Source organism: Musca autumnalis, unplaced genomic scaffold, assembly GCF_047663935.1.
Source record: "Musca autumnalis isolate F117 unplaced genomic scaffold, ASM4766393v1 scaffold_3, whole genome shotgun sequence".
NCBI lineage: Eukaryota > Metazoa > Arthropoda > Insecta > Diptera > Muscidae > Musca > Musca autumnalis.
In genome coordinates, this window is record NW_027411866.1 from 127828467 (window position 1) to 127851144 (window position 22678).

At 37.1% G+C, this 22678-nt stretch overlaps 1 protein-coding gene across 1 annotated transcript; it reads left to right on the forward strand.

Annotated features, from left to right (window-relative positions):
* Positions 1-375: 375 nt before the first annotated feature.
* Positions 376-21887, forward strand: LOC141397718 (uncharacterized). Its single transcript, XM_073974358.1, has 9 exons — positions 376-1876; positions 14299-14537; positions 14599-14822; positions 14885-15264; positions 15331-15706; positions 15764-15932; positions 20303-20496; positions 20558-21023; positions 21087-21887. The coding sequence occupies exons 1-9, from the start codon at positions 817-819 to the stop codon at positions 21507-21509; spliced, it is 3531 nt and encodes a 1176-aa protein (XP_073830459.1). The 5' UTR covers positions 376-816; the 3' UTR covers positions 21510-21887.
* Positions 21888-22678: the final 791 nt, after the last annotated feature.

The following is a 22678-nucleotide window of genomic DNA, read 5'->3' on the forward strand; positions in this document are numbered from 1 at the left end:
CCTTTCTTATTAAACCATGTAAAAAAGTAAAGATAAAATTTCATTCCTAAAACATAAAATCAAAACAAAGTCCATATTTATATTAGGCAATTTTCCTTGCGACAATTGCCAGTTTGAAGGAGAGAGAGGTGAGGCATAAGTTAACCCTTTGCCTCTCAACGCCCTCCCTCACCAACAAACTGTCAATTGCGGCATATAAAATTGCCTGATGTAAATGCGGACAAAGTGAACGGCATAGATTTGCACAATAAATGTGGCAAAGTACTCACCAGCCGCCGGAGGGCTTTCTATGTGTTTTTGCGAAATTCGAAATTCGCCAACATTTAATTTTGACAATAATTTTTATTTTGACATGTGCAACAAGTGCAACGGCCTAATGGTCTCTATGTGGCAAACCACTGCCACACAATATTCAGTTGCAGCTGTATTTTCGAATTGAACGGTCGGTTAGGCAAGCACCACAAAGGCAGGCGCTGTCTGGTGAAGGGAGATCGGAGAAAGACGCGGGACGGAAATATAAAATATATATAAAATTTCAAACGAAACAAGTGCATATTTTTAGAAATTCTTTGCTGAAAATTTTACGAATAAGAAAAATTCATTCATAAATTAAAGAAAAACTAAAGAAATTTTTATTGGAAAATTGTTAATAATGAAAAATCACAATTAATTTATATAATCACAAGTGAAAAATCAAAAGCAACCTAAATACATATTTGTGAGTGTGAAAATTAAAGGGACACCCATCAATCCAACGAACCAATGAAAGTGAATCGATAAAAGAAAAAACAAAAACGAATAGCAGACGACATAAAAATGTCCCGGGAATCGTTCAAATATAAGAAGTGGTCTTGGTTTCTGGTGATTCTGTTGCTGGTCCTAACATTTTTGCCACCATCACAGGAATTTACCTTTGGTTGGGGTGATGGAGATGATGATGACGGCAAATCTAAGGAAGCTGCTTCCACCTCAACTGGCAGGGAGGCTCGTAAACAGCCAAAACGCCACCTGGTCGAGAAGAAACATAAATTTCACAAAATTGAACGTATTATACCCGAAGGCTATGAGGAAGAGGCCGATGATGACGAAGAGGGGGGAGGAGGAGAAGAAAACAATGAAAGCAACAACAATGAATCTACTAATGTTGAGGATGATGGCGGTGAGGAATTAGATGAAGATATGACAGCAGAAAACGGCGAAGAAGGGGAAGAGGAAGATGTTTCACGCAAGGAACGTGCAGCATCTATAAACAGTGCCAACAATGATGACGAAGAAGAAGAGTATCGTTTCAAAAAGGCGCGTAAAGCTGAAAAACCAGCACGTTCTTCTAAAAAGGCACCCGCCACTGCTGAAAGTCAAGAAAAATCAGGTTGGTTTTCTTCACTATTTAGTTGGGGTGGTGGGGGATCCTCTAAGGAAGCGTCGAGCAAACAACAAGAATCTGCAGAGGAAACCACGCCGGCTGCATCGAAATCAAACGGAATTATTGATTGGATTTTATGGTTGGGTGAAAGAACAGGTCGCCTAAGACCCGACTCCACAGAAGACACCTCTGTCCCAGCTGCTTCGGATAGTAGTGGTGAAACATTGATGGATTATTTAAATCGTTGGCCTTTTAATAGCCTCTTCCCTATTGGAAAACCACCTAAACCCATTAAAATGCCCAAAGTGGCCAAGAAGCCTAGCAAGGATGCGTCGCGTGATGAGGCGGCCACATCTACTGAACCACCAATGAGCCAAGAATCATTTGATAATTTACTCTATAGTTTGCCAAATTTTATTGTCAAACCTCAGGATATTGAAAATGGTGAATGTCGGGAGCAGTTGCAGATTTTCCAACGTCAATTAAGGGGTCACAAGTTATGGACTTTGCAGAGTAAGTTTGAAAGTAAAGGAAATACATATGTACTTATATTCTGAAATTGTGTGTTGTAAAGTAGGGGTAGTACCAGTGTCTGGTATATTGTGATTTTTTTTTTGTACTAGAGGTGTTTATCTCTTTAAACTGTTGGTCCGAGCCTTTTCGGGAATTTTCGTTTAGAATAACCCTTATAGTGTAGTACCGCCCAGAACAATACCGTCGACAAAAAACATGTGTGTATGCTTAGCGAATCTAATGTCGGATGTCCGAGACGCAAGGCGCTTCCGAAAAAGTCGTTCCGATTTCTTTTATATTTTTAAGCGATTTTTCATCCATTTCGTCCCAAATTTGGAATGATTGGTTTGCTGGGTGTATACGTGAAAAAAAACAAGTCAGATTTACATTAGGCAATTTTGCTTGCGCCAATTGTCAGTTTTATGGAGAGAGAGGTGAGTTATATGGTAACCCTTTGACTCTTAACACCCTCTCTCACCGACAAACTGACAATTGCCCCAAGAAAAATTGCCTAATGTAAATATGAATCAACAGCAAACCAAATGTTTCATGTCCGACGCGAATGAACGATTTCGGAAATATCATCTTAATTTTTTTTCGATTTAATCTCGATTTCTATTCCACTTTCATAAGTGATTTTTCACTCATTACGTTCGGAACGAAATGGATACGATTTTACTCCGACAATTTCGATCCGAAATCATGTGAACTTTCCCTACTATTTCGGATCCTTAATTGGACGTAGTATTCAACAATCGTTCAGAGAGGCTCGGATAGGTTGTTTTCTAATTTATTTTTTGATTTTGTGTTAGTTAATATTATCCTGCATAAAAACAACAAACATTGTTCCACAACATCCCATACGGGACAAGGGAGACTTCTCTCATATCAATGAGTGCACCCCGATTCATATTTAGCTCAATGATATGGGACCTACTGTTTATCGCCGAGTCCGAACGGCGTGTCCTAAGACACCACTTGTAGAGAAGTTTTTCAAGGCTGAAATACTCAGGAAATGTCGCCAACATTACTGAGGGGTATTTTGCCACCGTTGACAAATGTTTGGTGTTGCCTGGCCGGGGAATCGAACCACCGACCTTCTGCGTGCAAGGCGGGCGTGCATACCATTGCACCACGTGCCATCCTGCATAGTCTTATTAGTCTTCGCCTGAGTTTGGTATTACGGCAAAATTAATAAGGCAAAATTAATAATAGTCTTATTAATTTTGCCGTAATACCAAACTCAGGCGAAGACGGCTTTATAATCGACGAACAGGTGGCCTGTTTCGATCTTTAGACAACAAATACCGTATTCCGTCATGTGTGTACCCTGCAAACATTTTTCAAAAATATTAATCGCTTATAATAATATTCGCGGGGGTGATCAATTCAATCGCGGAAGAGCGCACCTAAGAATCTTCTGCGAATTTCCAGTATAAAGTAACTGTGTCTGGGAAGCGAATCCCGAGGAAGAATCACAGATAAATCATCTGGAAGATCTTCATAAGATCAAAATGTAAAGAAAAATTAAAAAAAGAATAGAAAAAATGAAATTTCTTGTTCACTCTTCTTTGAGTTTTGCTTTTTGTTTCTTTCATTTTTTGTTTAGTTTTCTCCTTTTATTTTCTTTTCTGCTTTGTTACTGTTTTTAATTATTCCTTTATGTTGTGGTTATTTGTTATAGGCACTGTACTCAGTTCTGTTTCCTCAGTCACTATGTTGTCTTTTAGTTTAACTTGGCAAAACCTGGACATGTATAGTTTGTCAATACTCATAATATTATACGTGCCATTTATATCAAACATCTGTAGAAAGTGTATATGAAAATTATAAGCAACAAAATAAAAAATGTTAGTAACAATCATCTTTTGCTCTTCCAGAAGAGTATTCTGTGATTCTCTAGGGCGGTCTAAGAAAAAAATTTAAACAATCGTCCAATGATCGCCTTTGGGAATCACAGAAGATTAATCTGAGCGAACAATCTTCCACAATTTTGAGAAATGTTTGCAGGGTAACGGAGCTTGCTTGTGCTGTGTTTGAAGCTTTTCGACATCCAGATTCAGTTCAGTGTTAGATCGCACTTTTGCCGCAATATTGAGACGGGTTCGTACCATGTCTGCCACAAGGAAATGTTTTGGCTCAGAAGTTAGTTTTGTCCCAGAATTTATAGCATATTGTAGTAATGGTCGTAGATCCACCTTAATATATACCAAAATGAATGTCTCGATGAGCTGCGTCGATCTGGCTACGTATGTTCGGCTGACCATCAAAACAGGTCGCAATTTTGATCGGATTGTCACATAGTTTTTGGCGATGTTGGTCATGGCCAAAGAAGGGAATAGAAGTCATCCTTAATGAGCTTATTTAGGATATGGTGGTCCATAGCAGAGCTCTATTGAACAAAATACCCCCATATGAGGCTTCTATAAAATAAATGACATCCATAGGACGCATCTATAGTATAGAAGACCCCCATAGGAGGCTACTATAGAATAGAAGAATAGAGGCTACTACAGAATAGAATACCTCCGTAGGAGGTTACTATAGCCTAGACGCCATCCATAAGAGGCTCCTTTAGAAAAGAAATCTTGCGTAGGACGTTTCTATAGAATAGAAGACTTCCATTGGAGGCTTGTATAGAATAGGAGTCCTACGTAGGAGGCTCCTATAAAATAGAAGAACTCCGTAGAAAACACTTTTGAGTAGAAGACCTCAGTAAGAGGTTCCTATAGAAAGAAGACTTACGTAGAAGGCTTCTATGAAATAGAAGACCCCCGCAGGAGGCTCCCTTAAAATTGAAGGCCTCCGTACGACGCTCCTTTTCAACAGAAGACGTGGTTCCAATAGAACCTTACGTGGTTCCAATAGAATAAAAGACTTTCGTAGAAGGCTCCTAATGAATAGAAGATCTCCGTAGGAGGCTTCTCTAGCAGAGAAGACCTCTGTAAGCTTCTATAGAATAGAATACCTCCGTATGAGGCTTCTAGAAGAACTCCGTAGGAGGCTTCTATGAAATAGAAGATATCCGTAGGAGGTTTCTATAGAATAGAAGACTTCCGTAGGAGGCTTCTATAGAATAGAAGACCACCGTAGGAGGCTTCTATAGAATAGAAGACCACCGTAGGAGGCTTCTATAGAATAGATGGCCTCCGCAGGAGGCTTCAATAGAATATAAGACCACCGTAGGAGGCTTCTATGGAATTTAAGATCTCCGTAGGTGCCTTCTATGGAACAGAAGACCTCCGTAGAAGGCTACTATGGAACAAAAGATCTCCGTAGGAGCCTTTTATAGAACAGAAGACCTCCGTAGGAGGCTTCTATAGTATAGAAGACCTCCGTAGGAGCCTTCTATAGAATAGAAGACCTCCGTAGGAGCCTTCTATAGAATAGAAGACCTCCGTAGGAGGCTTCTATAGAATAGAAAACCTCCGTAGGAGGCTTCTATAGAATAGAACACCTCCGTAGGAGGCTTCTTTAGAATAGAACACCTCCGTAGGAGGCTTCTATAGAATAGAAGACCTCCGTAGGAGGCTTCAATAGAATAGAAGACCACCGTAGGAGGCTTCTATGGAATATAAGATCCCCGTAGGTGCCTTCTATGGAACAGAAGACCTCCGTAGGAGGTTACAGAAGACCTCCGTAGGAGGCTTCTATAGAATAGAAGACCTTGGTAGGAGGCTTCTATAGAATAGGACGTTTCTATAGAATAGAAGACTTCCATTGGAGGCTTGTATAGAATAGGAGTCCTACGTAAGAGGCTCCTATAAAATAGAAGACCTCCGTAGAAAACACTTTTGAGTAGAAGACCTCAGTAAGAGGTTCCTATAGAAAGAAGACTTACGTAGAAGGCTTCTATGAAATAGAAGACCCCCGCAGGAGGCCCCCTTAAAATTGAAGGCCTCCGTACGACGCCCCTTTTCAACAGAAGACCTCCTTACGTGGTTCCAATAGAATAAAAGACTTTCGTAGAAGGCTCCTAATGAATAGAAGATCTCCGTAGGAGGCTTCTCTAGCAGAGAAGACCTCTGTAAGCTTCTATAGAATAGAATACCACCGTATGAGGCTTCTAGAAGAACTCCGAAGGAGGCTTCTATGAAATAGAAGATATCCGTAGGAGACTTCTATAGAATAGAAAACCTCCGTAGGAGGCTTCTATAGAATAGAAAACCTCCGTAGGAGGCTTCTATAGAATAGAAAACCTCCGTAGGAGGCTTCTATAGAATAGAACACCTCCGTAGGAGGTTTCTATAGAATAGAAGACCTTCGTAGGAGGCTTCTATAGAATAGAAGACCTTCGTAGGAGGCTTCTATAGAATAGAAGACCTCCGTAGGAGGCTTCTATAGAATAGAAGACCTCCGTAGGAGGCTTCTATTGAATAGTATACATGCGTAGGAGGCTTCTATGGAATAGAAGATCTCCGTATGAGCCTTCTATAGAACAGAAGACCTCCGTAGGAGGCTTCTATGGAATAGAAGATCGCCGTATGAGGCTTCTACAGAACAGATCTCCGTAGGAGGCTTCTATAGAATAGAATACCACCGTAGGAGACTTCTATAGAATAGAATACCTCCGTAGGAGGCTTCTATGGAATATAAGGTCTCCGTAGGAGGCTTCTATAGAATAAAAGACCTCCGTAGGAGGTTTCTATAGAAGAAGAAAGCTATAAATAAAATTTGAGAATTAAGAAAGATGAAAATGGGGATCGGCACAGCTTCCCAGAATGTTGCGAGAGATTGGATTGTTTGTTTACCAATCAGCTCGATTTTCCCTGAGGAAGAAGAACATCTTCGGATATCCTGTAGTAACACTTAACACTAATGTTGCAGTGGCCCGTGATTATTCCAACCGCTAATTTTAGGTCGCACTTCTTATTAGAATTAGCCAGATTGCCTTGAAAACCTTGCATCATGGTTCATTGTGCTAAAATCTAGCTAGCCTTACCCCCCTGTTCAGCCAGCAGCAAGAAATGGCATAAGCGTGACTTGACACGCCAGTTCAACCGCCCTTCTTTTCCTTCAAAGATGTAGTGACCTGAGACCGAACATAAAGTTACGATTACACCAAAGGTGTTCATACAATCGAAAACCAAAGTAGAATTAACAGAGTAGTCTCTGAATGTTTTAAGCTATACACATATATAGGTTAATCACTGGTCCATTGATGTCCCTTTTCCTATTTTTTATTAAATTTGCAGTCTTTTTTATGGCAAAGATTTCAGCTTGTCATTTAACTTAACTTACATAAGAATCTAACTTCGAGGGTATCGCTGTATACGCTTACACCTGATCCAGTTTCCATCTTATAACCGTCGGTATAAATTGTCTAATGTCGTCTATAAATGGGGTGTTGTCGCTGCAGACCTCTCTGTCGGGTATGTGTACAGTTGATGCCTCGAAGCTAATTTGTGGTGATATATATTCACAGTTTTGACCTCTGAGGACGATAGTAATTCTATTCACCGTAGGATCGCAGTACTACCATTCAAAATTAAGAGTCCGTTATGTTTTGTGTGTAGATTCACAACTTAAAACGCGTTTTTCACGAAATGGCATTTTTGGTGAGCTTATTAAATACATACAAATCTTGCCTTTAAGCGGGACTTGGACGAGCAATTTTGCACATATTTTACAAAACCGGTTTAATATGTGGTTACTGTTAAATTTTGAAAAAAATAAAGCCCTAATAAACATGTGCTTTTTTGATTTCAAATTATTAGGGATCCCAAATATTTTTGCAAGAATTCTACTATCTGCGAGAAATTATGCACTTAGTGGAATGATTTTGAAACATTCAAATTGAAAATGTAACTAATTTTCATTCATGTTTTTCAAAATATTCAATCAAATGTGAAAAAATTTTAGTTTTTTTTAATTGCAATCATTTATAGACATTTTCTTGTTTTGTTTACATATGCAGGTGACACTAACGTTACAAACAAAAACAAATTTCTATGTATTTGTTGTAGTATTTACTTTACCTTATATTGTTCTACCATGAATATTCACATTAAACGTTAATGCCAAGAAGATCTTCCTTGAAACTGCATTATCAGTAGACATCGGATTTTTGCATGTTTTTTATTTCTCATCCGATTGGACTCAAATTTTGGATCTAGGCATTTTAAGGGTCAATTTTTTGATATTTGGGGTCATATCAAAAACATGCAAAAAATATGCAAAAAATATGCAAAATATATGCAAAAAATATGCAAAAAATATGCCAAAAAATATGCAAAATATGCAAAAAATATGCAAAATATGCAAAAAATATGCAAAATATATGCAAAAAATATGCAAAAAATATGCCAAAAAATATGCAAAATATGCAAAAAATATGCAAAATATGCAAAAAATATGCAAAATATGCAAACAGATTTTGACCGAAAATCGTCATAAAAGTCGTGAAATTGACATTTAAAGTTGGAAAAACCATCAAAAAATACATAACAGTGTCAAAACTAAGACTGTTGACCGTATAACGTCGATTTTTTATGTTATTGAGACCTACAGTGTGGTGTAGGGTTTAAAAGAATTGTATTGTAATACAATTTTTTATTATTAAACTATGCAAAAATATAAAAGTTGATAAAATATCAAACGTTCTATGAAAATTCAATATTTTCTTTGTTATAATTTGTAGCGTTTGGCTGGTTATTGTGCAAAGGGAACAAATCGATGTCGGATTTTTTAAGGCTGCAAAAGTGTTTAGTTCGGTCAGATTTTAAGACTGCCAAAGTTTGAGCACAATTGGAATATGTTAAAATCTGCCACTGGGGCCTCGACATTATGCAAATCTCGATTTTTTGGCTATTTAGCGATTTCGGCAACCCATTTTTCTGGAATGGTTAAAGCTTTTTGTCCATATTAAGCATTAAATTAAAGGCCATTCTATTCTTAACATTTCTTGCTGAACAACAAAATATAAGTATATATAATAAATCTAATACTAAATAGGTATTACAGAACTCGAGATAATAAAGCCAATGTCCCGAAAAACGTGACTAGGTACGCCTTTGTGAGAAAATGGAGACTATTAAAAAAACATTTTCTTCATTGTTAACAATTTTTGGAATGAAAACAAATGTATTTTACATTTTGTTCTAAATTAAATTTATTCGTAGTCAGGCATCATGTGGTTTTGGAGCTATCTGGGTACAGCTGACTACTTGAAGAACGCTCTGCAAGTTGCTTACCATCCTTTGCGCCTTCTGGAAATTCGGAGTTAATGTTTAATCTTTTGAACAACAAGAATTATGCCAGAAAATTTTCAAGGATTTTCGGCAGTTGCTCTTTTGGAAGTTTAGATCGAATATTTCTGAAGAAATTTAAATCTTTACTTTTTAATATTTTTGTCGCCTTTTGGCTCTTTACGGCGTTTTGCACCGTTGGATCAAACAATGCCAGGTCAGCAAGTTCAGGACTAAGATACCACAGATTATTAATTATGTTGTTACTCCCTTTTTCGAAAATTTGTGTGTCAATGTTTTCATATTTCAATACATTTTCAATGATGCTGTTTTGATGCTAAACGTATCGTAGAATCTGAAGAACCATCTGTCCCGAAAACAATTAAGCGTGGCTTCAAGAAAAACGTAACTATGCAATTGCCATTGGTGCTGGACCCCTGTAAGGTGTATAAGAACGTTACTAGTATCATTATGACTACAGTAGAAGCTATCGGATAAGATCTCTAGAAGCTCTATCCGTGAACAGCGGTGAATAAACCGTGAAAAATAAACGCAACAGCTTCAAGGAACGAAGCTATTTGTGTGCACTGGCATGGAAAACTATTACCAAATATTCTCAAAACAGGGAAGAAAAAACGGGTTGCTGCTCTGGTATCACATGGGGGTAAAGAACAACTCCTAGGTGTTCCTGAAACTGACAGTAGCTCATGGGAGAAACAAGAACTAGCAGTGTACAAATGCCTAGAAAAATGGGGTCTCAACAGCTCGAGCAGATATTAGGTCGAGAGCTTCTGTACCACCGTACAAACTCGTTAGAAAATTATTGAGAGGGATTTTTGACTGCAAATTTGGAAGCACATCCGGACATCAACCAAATATATTCAAGCGATTTCTATAAGAATAGTCTGCGATTGACAAATCCAAGTACGAAGTAGGCGAGAGTGTTTTAGAACTACTGCCCAACCCACTTCCCAAGAACAAGAGGCCGTAGAAGCACCTTGCGTTTAAATCGTTCGAGACTGGACGCCCCCAGAATGTTTTTTCTATTTTATTTATTTATTTGGTATCCCACACGACAACAACTGAGTGTTATAAGTGAGAGTTTGGGTTATTCATTTTACATAACGTATAATGAACAAGATGCCAACGTGGTGCATTGGTATGCACACCCGCCTTGCACGCTGAAGGTCGTGGGTTCGATTCCCCGGCCAGTCAAACATCAAAGTTTTCAACGTTGGCAAAATACCCCTCAGTAATGTTGGCGACATTTCCTGAGTATTTCAGCCATGTAAAACTTCTCTACAAGTGGTGTCTTAGGACACGCCGTTCGGACTCGGCGATAAACTGTAGGTCCCATATCACTGAGCTAATATGAATCGGGGTGCACTCATTGATATGAGAGAGGTCTCCCTTGTCCCGTATGGGATGTTTGTGGAACAATTATTATAATGAACAAGATAATGTTTATATAGATATAATATAGGATATATTGGGTAAACATTATCAATAGGTTAAAAAGAACAAGAGACAATAGATTGAGTTTAATACAAAAAATAGTGAAAACGATATTCAGAAATATTTTTAGGTCCAAAATAAGACCTAAACCGCATTATACGAAAGGCATTCACAAACAAATATCAGATAAAGAAAATAACAAAATGATAAATCATATATGGTACCTTAGTCCTGAACTTATTGCTCTGGCATTGTTTGATCTCATAGTGCAAAACACCGTAAAGATCGAAAAGACGACAGAAATCTTAACAAAGCAAAGATAGAAAATTACCACATGATTTCAAAATTTAGACACCTCGGTAAATGGCATGTAGAAATTACCAAACGCGTAGGTAACGATAACTAATAGGTAGCTACCTACCCGTTTACCCAGGCGTTGAAATTACGGGCATAAGTAAATTAAAATATGTATGAACAAACTGTAAGCATTTGTCATTGAAGCCATACAATGAATGTACATTTAAAAAAGGAAATGGATAGCGATGCCATTTCACGCCCGATATGTCTGATGAGTCTCTACAAAAGGCGAAACATGTCACATAATGGTGGTTGTGGGGGTTCGAATCTTCGGCTTTCCTTTTTCACTTGCAAACATCATCGGTCAATAAGCTCGACTCCAACGAGAAATGAATTAAAATAGATCTTCGCCCTAATAGGCAGCATTTTCAAATAAAGTAAAATATATTCGTTTTCATTTGCAAAAATTTGATAATATAGGAAGAAAAAAGTTGTTTTTTTAATAGACACCATTTTTTCCCTAAGGCCTTTTTCGGGACATTGGGTTTATTATCTCGAATTCAGTAACACTTACGTACTTTGTTGTTCAGCAAGAAATGTTAAGAACAGAATAGCTTTTAATTAAATGCATAATACGGGCAAGTAGCTTTAACCGTTCCACATATACGGTCCGTCGAAGTCGCCAAATAGCAAAAAAAATAGATTTTCATAACTTCCAGTACCACGTTTTAACATATTCGAAATGTGCTCAAACTTTGTCAATTTTAAAATCTAACAATACTAAAAGGTTTAGGCGGCTCCCCGGCTAAAAAATCCGAGATCGATTTGGTCCTTTGAGTTAAAACCAGCCTTATGCTACAAATTAAATTAAGATGCTAAAAAAAGAAAATATTGAATTTTACATAAAACGTTTGATATTTTATCAAATTTTATATTTCTACAGAGTGTAATAATAAAAAATGGTATTACGATACCAAATTTTTATACCCTACACCACACTGTCGTAAACGGTCTCAATAACATAATAATCTGCTGAAAAAATCGACGTTATACGGTCAACAGTCTTAGTTTTGACACTGTTATGTATTTTTTTATGGTTTTTCCAACTTTAAATGACAATTTTACGAGTTTTATGACGATTTTTGGCCAAAATCTGTTTGCATATTTCGCATATTTTTTGCATATTCTGCATATTTTTTGCATATTTTGCATATTTTTTGCATATTTTGCATATTTTTTTGCATATTTTGCATATTTTGTGCATATGCAAAATATGCAAATATGCAAAATAAATACGAAATATGACCCTGCCATTGAATTTAGATTTCTTTGAAACGAATTTTGGTCCAATCAGAATCTTCGTATCTTTAATATTAAAAAATATGCAAATATGCAAAATCCGATGTCTAATTATCAGTTTTAAGTTTACCAGAACGCTACAAATCTGTTCGGAAACCCCAAACTATAATAATGGGGGTTAGGTGCCTAAATGCCCACAAATGGCACAACAAAACGCTTTTAAAAAAACGTGTAGCCATAACTATTTAATAATATTGGAAAAATTCAAGAAAAATTATTTTGTTGGTCTTCACATACATATATGGATAACCACTTAATAGAAAGGAATATAGGTTAAACGGTCTATAGTCTTTTGGAAATGTATTACTTGACTTTTTCCTTTGGGAATCCTCGTCACCGTAACATCCCTCCACAGAACCTGGATGAAATATTCTCCAAATTTCTGCAGCATTGCAGATTCAGGCTATTTGAAGGGTTTGAAGATGTTTATCGGACGGCATATAATTTTCTCGATATCACTCACTTCGCATGTGACATGTTAGCATATGATTGGATCACTTAAGTGATGTGGTACGTCCGTGCAGTTTTGAAAGTGAGTGTTAGATAGGATATCCTAGAGTCTCTACAATAGAGCTTATCTACATGCCATCTTCACATTTGATACTTCTGATAAATTTGGTATACTTCGAAATAATTCTGGCTACGTCCTTAATACTGGAATGTGGTTTTCTCGTTGGCTGGGTCCAGTCGCTTCCAGGGTCTCCATAAAGATCTACTACTCCTTATACATTGAAATACCAGGTTTCTCCCATTAGGGGTTAAATCAAATCTACGACGATCTAGAGTTACGAAGCTGATTGACAAATCGGGTTCTATAATGATCGGGTACAACGATTTAACGATTATATAATGGAATATGGGAGCAGCGTTTGTAACGCCTAACTATTATTACTACAATAACAGGCTACGATCTCGTACTTGGTTCCTCTACGAGCCGAAGCTCCTGAGATAGACAGAATACCGAAGTGTCTGTGGGGGACAGGAAGACGAAACCTCTGTGTATTCATACACTCGTCTATTGATTGGGGAGTACAATGACGTCATTAAGACTTCACCAATCTTCTTTTGCCGATCCAAATTCCTCCCTTTGAAGCAAATTGTCAGCTTTTTGGTTTCGGCCACTGATCCGGCTCGAAAGACCAATGTTAAACTAGGATCTAAGAAATGACAACAAAAGTCTTTCTTCTTTGAATACTTGCAGTGCTCTTTTTTGTTAACGTAAAAAATATGGTTAACAACTAAATATTACAATCTGACTTAACCTAACTTAGACTAGTGTGTAAAAGAAAGATAGATAGCATCTATCATACAATCTTATAGAAAACATACTTCGTTATCTCACATGTGGCATGCAAACTCGCTACACATAGCTATCATAGCATGCAGGATAGATTACAGGGAAAGTCTTACGAGTATCTCATTTTATTCAAACGACCTCCTACAAGAAGACGGTCTGTCTACAACATGTTTATCATTCTTAATTGGGCTGCATTTTATAAAAATAGATCCCTGCTTAACTAAAAACCTCTCACCTCGTTTTATTATAAAATCAGCCTGTTCGCGACGTGATCACTCTGTGCATACAGAATGCAGAAGTCCCTATGTTGTACAGGAAGCAGAAGCCTCTGTGTGACAGGAAGCCGATGTCTCTTTGTGAGACAGAAAATCGACACCGCTGTGTGGCAATGTATTGATATAATCGCCACAATAAGTAATCCTTACAACATTTGTAAACTTAATCTCTTACCCAGGATTACCTTGGCAAATGGCAAGTTCCCTGCACTAGCGAGATGCCTTTCAGCATACATTACTGAAATACTTATGTGACCAGTGACACAGGGTGAATGAGAATTATATCCTTGCAAGCTGTTAGCGTCATTAATTAAATTGCAACAAAGTTGATTAAATCCATACATACATTGTGTAGATGTATATATTGTATAGATTTAGATGTTCCAAAGAACTTAATCAATATTAATTACTGGTGCAATAAAAGGTCCTTTGTCATTTCGTTGGTTCAGTTCACATGAACACATTTCTTCTGAGAAATTCAAAACCACAACCCTTTCTGGCTTCCTTTTTTCAATACTCCTTTGTAATTATAATTTAAAATATCATTTGCAGTGTTGGATGCTACGGGAAAAGTTGGCCCCGGTCTGCTACGAGGCAACATCAATCAATTTGGTGACTTCAATATGTGTACCGATATTAAGACAATTGTTAAGGTAACGTCAAATCATCCGGTGAGGATACGTGGTAAATATTGTCTAGCCCACATAGAGACACAAACTTCGGTGAGTGAGCTAAAGATTCCGGTACATATGTTGCATGGTCGTGGTCTATTTAATAGTCATTTGGGAAATGTAAGTTATCCGTGGATGTTTAACTAATCAGTATCACAACAGAAAAGTTACTGCCTTTCAGCCCTACCATTTCATACCACGTTATGGTGTAGCAAATTGGGGTATTTGTGTTCCGAATGCTTGTGATGGTGATGTTGTGCGACAAATGTTACAATCCAGTTTGCAGGACTATAACAACACGGGAGTGGAGCTGCATGTGGATGTTGATGGCAACGACTGCTATGTCAAACAAAATCGTAAATTTTTCAAACTCCTGCAGAAGGATAAAAAGTTTTGTGCCACAGTGTAAGTAGTCAAGTTCATGGAGATTCCCTTTAGATTCCAACTTCTTCTCCATTTGTGTTTAGTTTATATATCCTTGGACTTTTCTTGCTCTCCTTATCTACAATGGCTTGGGAGAATTGGTCACGAATACAACCAATGCTGCAGCATGTCGTGGCTTTAGTAAAACTAGTTTTTGAGGCAATCAAATCAGGGGTACAGAAAATATCTGATCTTGTCAAAGCTTTAATGGACAAATTTAAAAAGAAAACAGAAAGTTCGGAAGAAGAGAAAACGGAAGATGAAGCCAAAGGTGGTGAAGAGAAAAGCGATGAAAAAGAAGAGGAAACAAATAAGGAGGAAGAACAAGAAGCTGAGGCAGAACCCGAAGCGAAAGAAGAAGAAACAGAACCCCAGAATGAAGAGGAAACCAATGCAGAAGCTGAGGAGGGAGATTCAACAAGTGGTAAATATCGAAAAATTTTCAATTAAATTGTGCATAATATAAATTTAACAAAATATTTTACTTCAGATAATCTCTCTTTCAATGCCTTGGCTTTGGAAATATTCAAATCATTTTCGCCCAAACGTAGCCTTGACATACTCATGGCCGATGACGATGCTCACGATGTACCATTTCCTTTGTTTCACGTGCTGAAAGTGGTTGCCACTTTTATGTTGTATTTATGTTTGAAATTTCTGATGATTGGCCATTTGCCAATAACAAATCGTGATCAACTTGTTCGCACCTTTGATAATCCTCTGACGATTTTAATACGTTCACCAATGATTTATGCCGATATTTTATTATTAATTAGTGGTTTCTTAACGGCCTATCAGCTATCCGAAGAAATGGAACAAAAATCCTATATTCAACTATTAAAACGTATGGCCTTGAAAGTTAGTCGGTAAGTTGGATTAAGGAAAAAATGATGTGGAAATTAATTTTCCTATTTTTATTGCAGTTATTTGCCGACAATTTATTTGTTGATATGCTTTCAAACTTGGATTCTGCCTCATTTGAATTCCGGTCCATTGTGGCCAAATCTGATTGGACACAATTCCCGTCTGTGTGATGACCAATGGTGGAGGAATATTTTAAGTCTACAAAATGCTATTGATTTTGAGGAAACGGTAAGACTAAAAACTTCATTATCTACTATCATATGGAAGGTCTTATGTCTTTTCATCATATAGAAACCTATTTTTGACATGGAAGAGCTCATGGTCCTCTAGATGTAGAACATTTTTTGGTCCTCTAACCTAAATAAGGCCTCATTGTTTTCTATTATATATCCTTTATCATATAGAATATCTCAAGATTTTTCATCAGACATTTTGTCTGTCTATTGTCTTTGTCTATTCTCATACGGTCTTTGTCGAATTTTTACGCCCATTGCTGCTGTTTAGGATTTTTTATCGTCCATGCCCCTTGTCTTTTTACTAAAGCGATCTATCCATGGTTTAATAAGAAAGGTTAGCCAAAGCTTTATGTCAATTTAACAGCGTGTTTTTGTAAAAATGATTGCCTGTCACACGAACCGTTCGTACTAAAACGTATACGTTCAAAATTTGGTTCTTGTAAAATTTTACGAACCATTCGTTTTTATCTGAAAGCTTTCGTCTATTTTATAAAAGCTTTTATTTTTCAGGGTTTCCATGATACTTGTTTTGTGAATTTTGCATAGGCATTTGGACGTAAAATGTGTTACTTGATGGCAACCCCGATAAACAGATGACAAACAAAAAATAAGAAAAAAATGTAATCAAATTTGTCCAAAAATAATTGTTATAATATGAAGAAACGGATGTACATATACGCGTGTGCTTCTATGGAAATAAATAAAATTGCATTCCCTTCCAGTTTTCGTGTGTTTTGTGCCATTTATTACTCAAATTATTTAATTTTTATTCAAAACGATGGGTCTTTTCCATTCGTTTATTTTTGACGTATTCGTTCGTCTGATTTTGTTACGAAAACCAAAAAAAAATTACGAAAATAAAAAGCTTTCATTTGTTTGTCACACGAATACAAACGTCAACCGCTATGAAAACCAAATTGTGTCTTCGTTCATGAAATCGACGAACGAATGGGCAAAAACTTTTTACAAAAACACGCTGTAAATTTTTTCAATCTACCTCTTTACTTATACCATGGATCTATCTTTATAATTATAAAAGTTAAAAAAAATGGTTAAGTCAAACTCTACCGCTTATACCCCGGTTACACAGTGGTCTTGGGTTTCAAATGTCAATTCCATAGCGCAAACGTCAAATAAATCCTCATGAAGCAGCAGGTTAACCCGGCAAAAAACTAATGTAACCGTACTATTATTGAGACTTACAGTCAACCAAAAAAGTCTACATATACCAATATATATACAAATCTCGAGTTTTAAGGATAAGGAAATATTTTTATGTACATAGTTATATTTCAAATCTCTAGTAAACAAAATTAAATACAACAAAAATATATTCCATAGTACGAAAAACAGTAAATTCTCTACAAATTAAAAACAAACAAAAATTGAGAAAAAGTGTAAATACACCCCAATATGGATATTACCGTAAAATGTATGGAATAAGCAATATATCTTTTACATTTTCTTGCTTTAGCGAATGCCTTGGATTAATTGCCGTCGTTTCAGGTCAGAGTTTGATGAAATCTCATTACAGTAGACCTATGCAGATTTCTTTGAGTTTTTGAGTTTGTTACTTTATAAAACCCCAGAAATTACAATGGGACTGATAATTTTGAGATCCTAGAGCGATTTGAATTTGTCCTTGTAGTCATTATATGATCCTGAACTTTGCAAAATGTACGAATTCCTGACTTTTTTATAGGTTTCACGGCATCAGAGAAGGTTACTGACGCCAGGATCGTGCAATCATCCGCATACGTTACGATCTCGATGCCGCACAGAGGGGAAACATATGCCTAAAGTTGCTCAAAACTCAAAATATGAAAATCGTTTTTTAATGAAAAAAATGTTGATAAACGGCAACCGGACTCTTTTCTACATTTGCTATAACCATCCTTGACTTTGTAAGATTAGCCATTCCAATGCAGCAGTCGATTGAACTCAGCCATACTGAAAACAAAAAGTAAATTTTCGAAAACTAAGAAATTGGGTGAACATTAAAATGACATTATTTTCGCGAAAATTTATATTTTTCAAGATTTATTGTTTTTGTACAGTCTCCGAACAAGATTAGCATTTAAAATTTTCAGATTGATTTTACATCTTTGCTCTTTAATAATGGTGATACATATCCTCTTTATGAAAATTTTTTATGATAATTTTTAAGATTACTACAATTTCAATAGTGAACAAGTCTATTTCCCCGTCGTTTCCCGACCATAGTTTCTTCTAACGTTTTATGCGCTTGAGTCTCAAATATCAGATTCAATCATAAAAAATTGCGCATATTTGCGCCATTCCGAAAAAATCGAATTATTCTCAACTAAAATATGAAATATTTTTATATGGCAAGGTTATGGCAAGGTTTACTCACACTAAATTTTGTTCCGCCTGATAACCGGGGCTCTTATTTATCAGACTAAACCAACACCTATCAAATATGTTTGCATTATTCAGAAACATTCACGGCTTTTCTCATGTGAATTGAGAAAAATTTAATTTAAGTAAGTTTCAAAAAATAAAATTTGAAATGAGATTTATGTATATGGGACTATATATACATCTGTACCGATTTGTTTGAAAATTGGCTCAATGTTTTTTAGGCTAGTTCAGGTTGCATGTGTCAAATTTCACTGATTTTGGTGCAATTTTATCTCATATCAGATGTGAATATATATGGAAGCTGCATCCAAATCTGGACCCATTTTCATTATTTTCTGTAGGATTAATCCTTGTACAGAAGATATGCTTTTTGCAAAATTTTATATTAATCCGACTGTAAATGAGCTTTCTAGGGCTTTTGATCAACTTTTAACACAAATTTTCCCTCTGTGTGCCGTCTGGAGGAGGCGGAATACAGTTTGAGAACTTTAGTGAGATACTGCACTCCCGGCTCATCCAGCTGTTTCAACATTACCATGGAAATTCCGTCAGGGCCCAACGCTTTTTTTAGCATTTAGCATTCCTGATGGCATTCGTAACATCATCCATTGTAAACTGTGGTGGTTTATCCTCGGCAGGAAGAGATCTCATGCGACGTAACACTCTTCTTTTCGCCCTGTCACTTTCGGGGTGCTCGACAACTGTTGATTGAAGTAACTTGTACTTCGGGTCAGTCAACGTAACGTCGCCAAACGTGACTGAGGTCCTGTCATACCTCCTTCCGGGGTTGCAACTATTCAGATGATTTAACCACGACGTAGTACTCTTTTCTTCATGTTACGTCGCATTAGATCTCTTTCTGCCGAGGATGAACCACCACAGTTTACAATGGATGATGTTGCGAATGACATCAGGAACGCTAAATCATCCAAAGCGTTGGGCCCTGACGGAATTTCCATGGTAATGTTGAAACAGCTGGATGAGCCGAGAGTGGAGTATCTCGCTAAAGTTCTCAAACTGTCGCTAGCCACCCTTATTGTTCCCGAAGTCTGGAAAATGGGCAGGGTGGTCCCGCTACTGAAGCCAGGCAAGGATGCCTGCAAAGGTGAATCGCCGTTTTCGCTTTTGTCACCTGTAGCGAAGGCCCTTGTGGGCTTAGTCCGTAAGCAGCACAGCACAACAGCTCTGCACACCATCTCCACACATATTTGTCGAGAACTCAACCAGGAGCGGCCGTGTGATAGAACAGTGATGGTGGCGCTTGATTTATCAAAAGCCTTTGATACTGTCAAGCACTCCACGCTGTTCGAGGACATCGAGCAGACCACCCTCCGGCCAAGTCTGAAACGTTGGATAATCATCTATGTGGAATTCAGGAACAAGAAGTCCCGTAGAGTGAAACAGGGAGTTCCCCAAGGAGGCGTGATATCTCCAGAAATTTCACAACCTCCGGACGGCATAGAGCTGGTAATGTATCCACAAGCTTTTCAAACAGGCTTGGATAACATTGACAATGATGCAGTTGCACGCGCAATTCAATGTATAGTGTGAATTCCGTATTCGGACACCACAAGGAGAATAACGCCAAATGCCGAGGTAAACAGAGTGGTTTTAGCTCTATTAAGAACCGGACGTATTGAGCCCCTCAATTCGTATTGAGCCCCGATGCACAGCATGAATCCAACACATGTCCTGCAAGTGGACTGGGACGGCATGATACCCTGCCTCTTTGACTAGCTAAGCTCACTTTCCTGCCTCGAGATTTTGTGTGTATACAGGCCGTCGTTGCAGAGTAAAGCTTAAGTGAATTTGAACATTTAGTAAAATTATAGTCAAAAGACCGAGACCATTAGAAGTCTATCCAAGTTCAGCTAAATAGCAAAAACTTATTTTCCTATAATATAAATAATTTCCAGCGATAACTTTCTTCGTACGTCTAATATTCTGCTTTTTCTTCTTTTTGTAATAATTTTCCTGTAGTGCTCACCCTCTACCATTCAACTAGCCTTGGAGGTGCAATTATATCTAATGGGACCACTTGTGGTATGGCTCTACTATACAGATTCGGATGCATCATTTTTTGTTTATGGTGGTTTGCATGCCATGTCTGTGGCGGCTCGATATGCCAGAACAAATAAGGAACATTTGTCGATGACCCTTTTCCATGGCATCAAGTAAGGATGGATTGCAGACTGTTCCAAATGTAAGTCTAATATATTCTTTTTTTCATTTCAGTGTCAGTAAATTCTATCGCACAGCCAACATTTTATATTCCTCTCCCATAAGTCGTGCCACTACCTATCTTTTGGGCATTGGAGCTGGTATCTTTCAACGTTCCAATAATGGTGTTTTGGATTTAACCCCCGAAATGGTGAAATTTGGTTGGTCACTGGCAAGTTTGGGTATATTTTGGTGTTTCTGGTCTCCAGCCTCAAGTATGCGCACTGATTTCATCTATACCTCATCGGATGCAGCCTCATATGCTTCATGGTGTCCTTTGGTATTTGGTCTAAGTCTTTGTTGGTTTATTTTTATGCTGCCAAAAGAAAGTGAAAATACGGTTTTGAAATTTTTAACAACATCCAAAGTGTTTTTGGTCCTTTCGCGTCTTATATTTCCCATACAAATGGTAATGTATATTGTGGTGCTCTATGGAACGGCAAAGGTCAAGGAAACGGATAAATTTCACATAAGCGATTTCGTAAGAAGAGTTAATAAAATGAATTTCAGATTTTTATTTAAATTTGTGTTTTGTTGTTCGTAGGTAAATTTCCCAGAAATTGCTTTGATTTTACTTGGTGCCCTTGCCGTGGCATTTCTCATTGATATACCCTCGCAAAATATTCGCCGTTTAATTATAAATCGCATATTTATTGAACGACCTCATTTGGATGGTGATGATCATGCCACAAGTGAAGGTGAACCAATTTCCGAGGCATCAGAGGAAAATAGTGAGCAGGTGCCAACCAGTGATACTCCAGAACCCCCAGATACTGTATGGGCTTCAGATCCTGAAGAGGAGGAACAAAAATATATTCAAAGGCGACGTAGTTCTTTGCTGGAAAGTGATACCGAAAAGGCAGCAGATAGTAAGAAACAGGAAGCTGCTGAAGAGGGAGAAGAAGAGGAGGAGGAGGAAGAAGAAGAGGAAATTAGTGAAAAAGAAGAAGTTAAAAAACGTCCCTAGACTCCTTACTCCCTCCCACTCCAAAGTTGTGTTCATAAGCCCAACGAAAAAGACAAATATCGCTTAAAGTAATCTCAATTTGAAAACACATTATATAAAATTTGTTATAATTGTTGTTAAAGTATCCTACCGTATTCATAGTTTTTGATTCCAAGATATGCATAAATTCTCCCCAAAAAATAGCATTTCCCATAAAACGAAAGTATCCCATATTAAATATAAACATATATATGTATTTCTTTTCAATCGTCCAAAATCAATTTTTGTATTTTATAGTTTTAATTTTTAATGTTATTTTATACAAGTGTTCATTTATTATTGTTAAATAATATATTATTTATTTAGGTAAATAAAGAATATGTTCAAAACCCTAACAAATTTATTCACAGATGGATATGGAATAAAAGTAAGAAGTAAACAAAATAAGAACGGCGTTAAGTTCATTCGGGCCAAGCTTATTATACCCTCCACCACGGTTGAAGTAAAATCGAACAATGAGTTTCCTTTCGTTTATAAAGAAGACTAAATCCCAATGTTTAATTACGAATAGTTCTATTCACTTTTCAAATTATGATGTTTCATTTCTTCCAGAAGTGTAACTTTGTGTTTTCGATGTGTGTGAAGATAAAGGGGTCGATTACGCATTGCCACTAAACTTGAGTTGCGTTGTCAATTGTCAGCACAACTGAAATCAAATGTTGTATTATTGGAGTCAACCCAACTGGGTAGTCGATGAACGTGTTATCGATCAGTGTTTTTTTCAAACTTGTGAACTCTATTAAATCAAAAAGGCACAATTCGCAAAAAAAACTATTTTAAAATGATAAGTTCAGTGGAATTATTTTTTTATGATTAGAAAATGTACAGGACATGACATCTATTAGAAGAAATTTGAGAGACAAGTCGAATCCATTGGAATTGCCAGCGTTGGTCTGTTTGCCGGCATATTTTTCAAATGAATTTGAATTTTTCGGCATCATGCCGAACAGTGTAAAAACGGCCAAAATGACAAAAAACTTTACCCAAACGTTGCATGTGTTTTCAGCTTAAACGTGTGCGCTGCGTTGTGATTTTTTGCGGAGGCAAGTTTCCAAAAATCCCATGGCAATGATTACAACAACAATTGCATGGCTCAATCTACATTGTCGAAATTATTGAAGGAAGTTGAA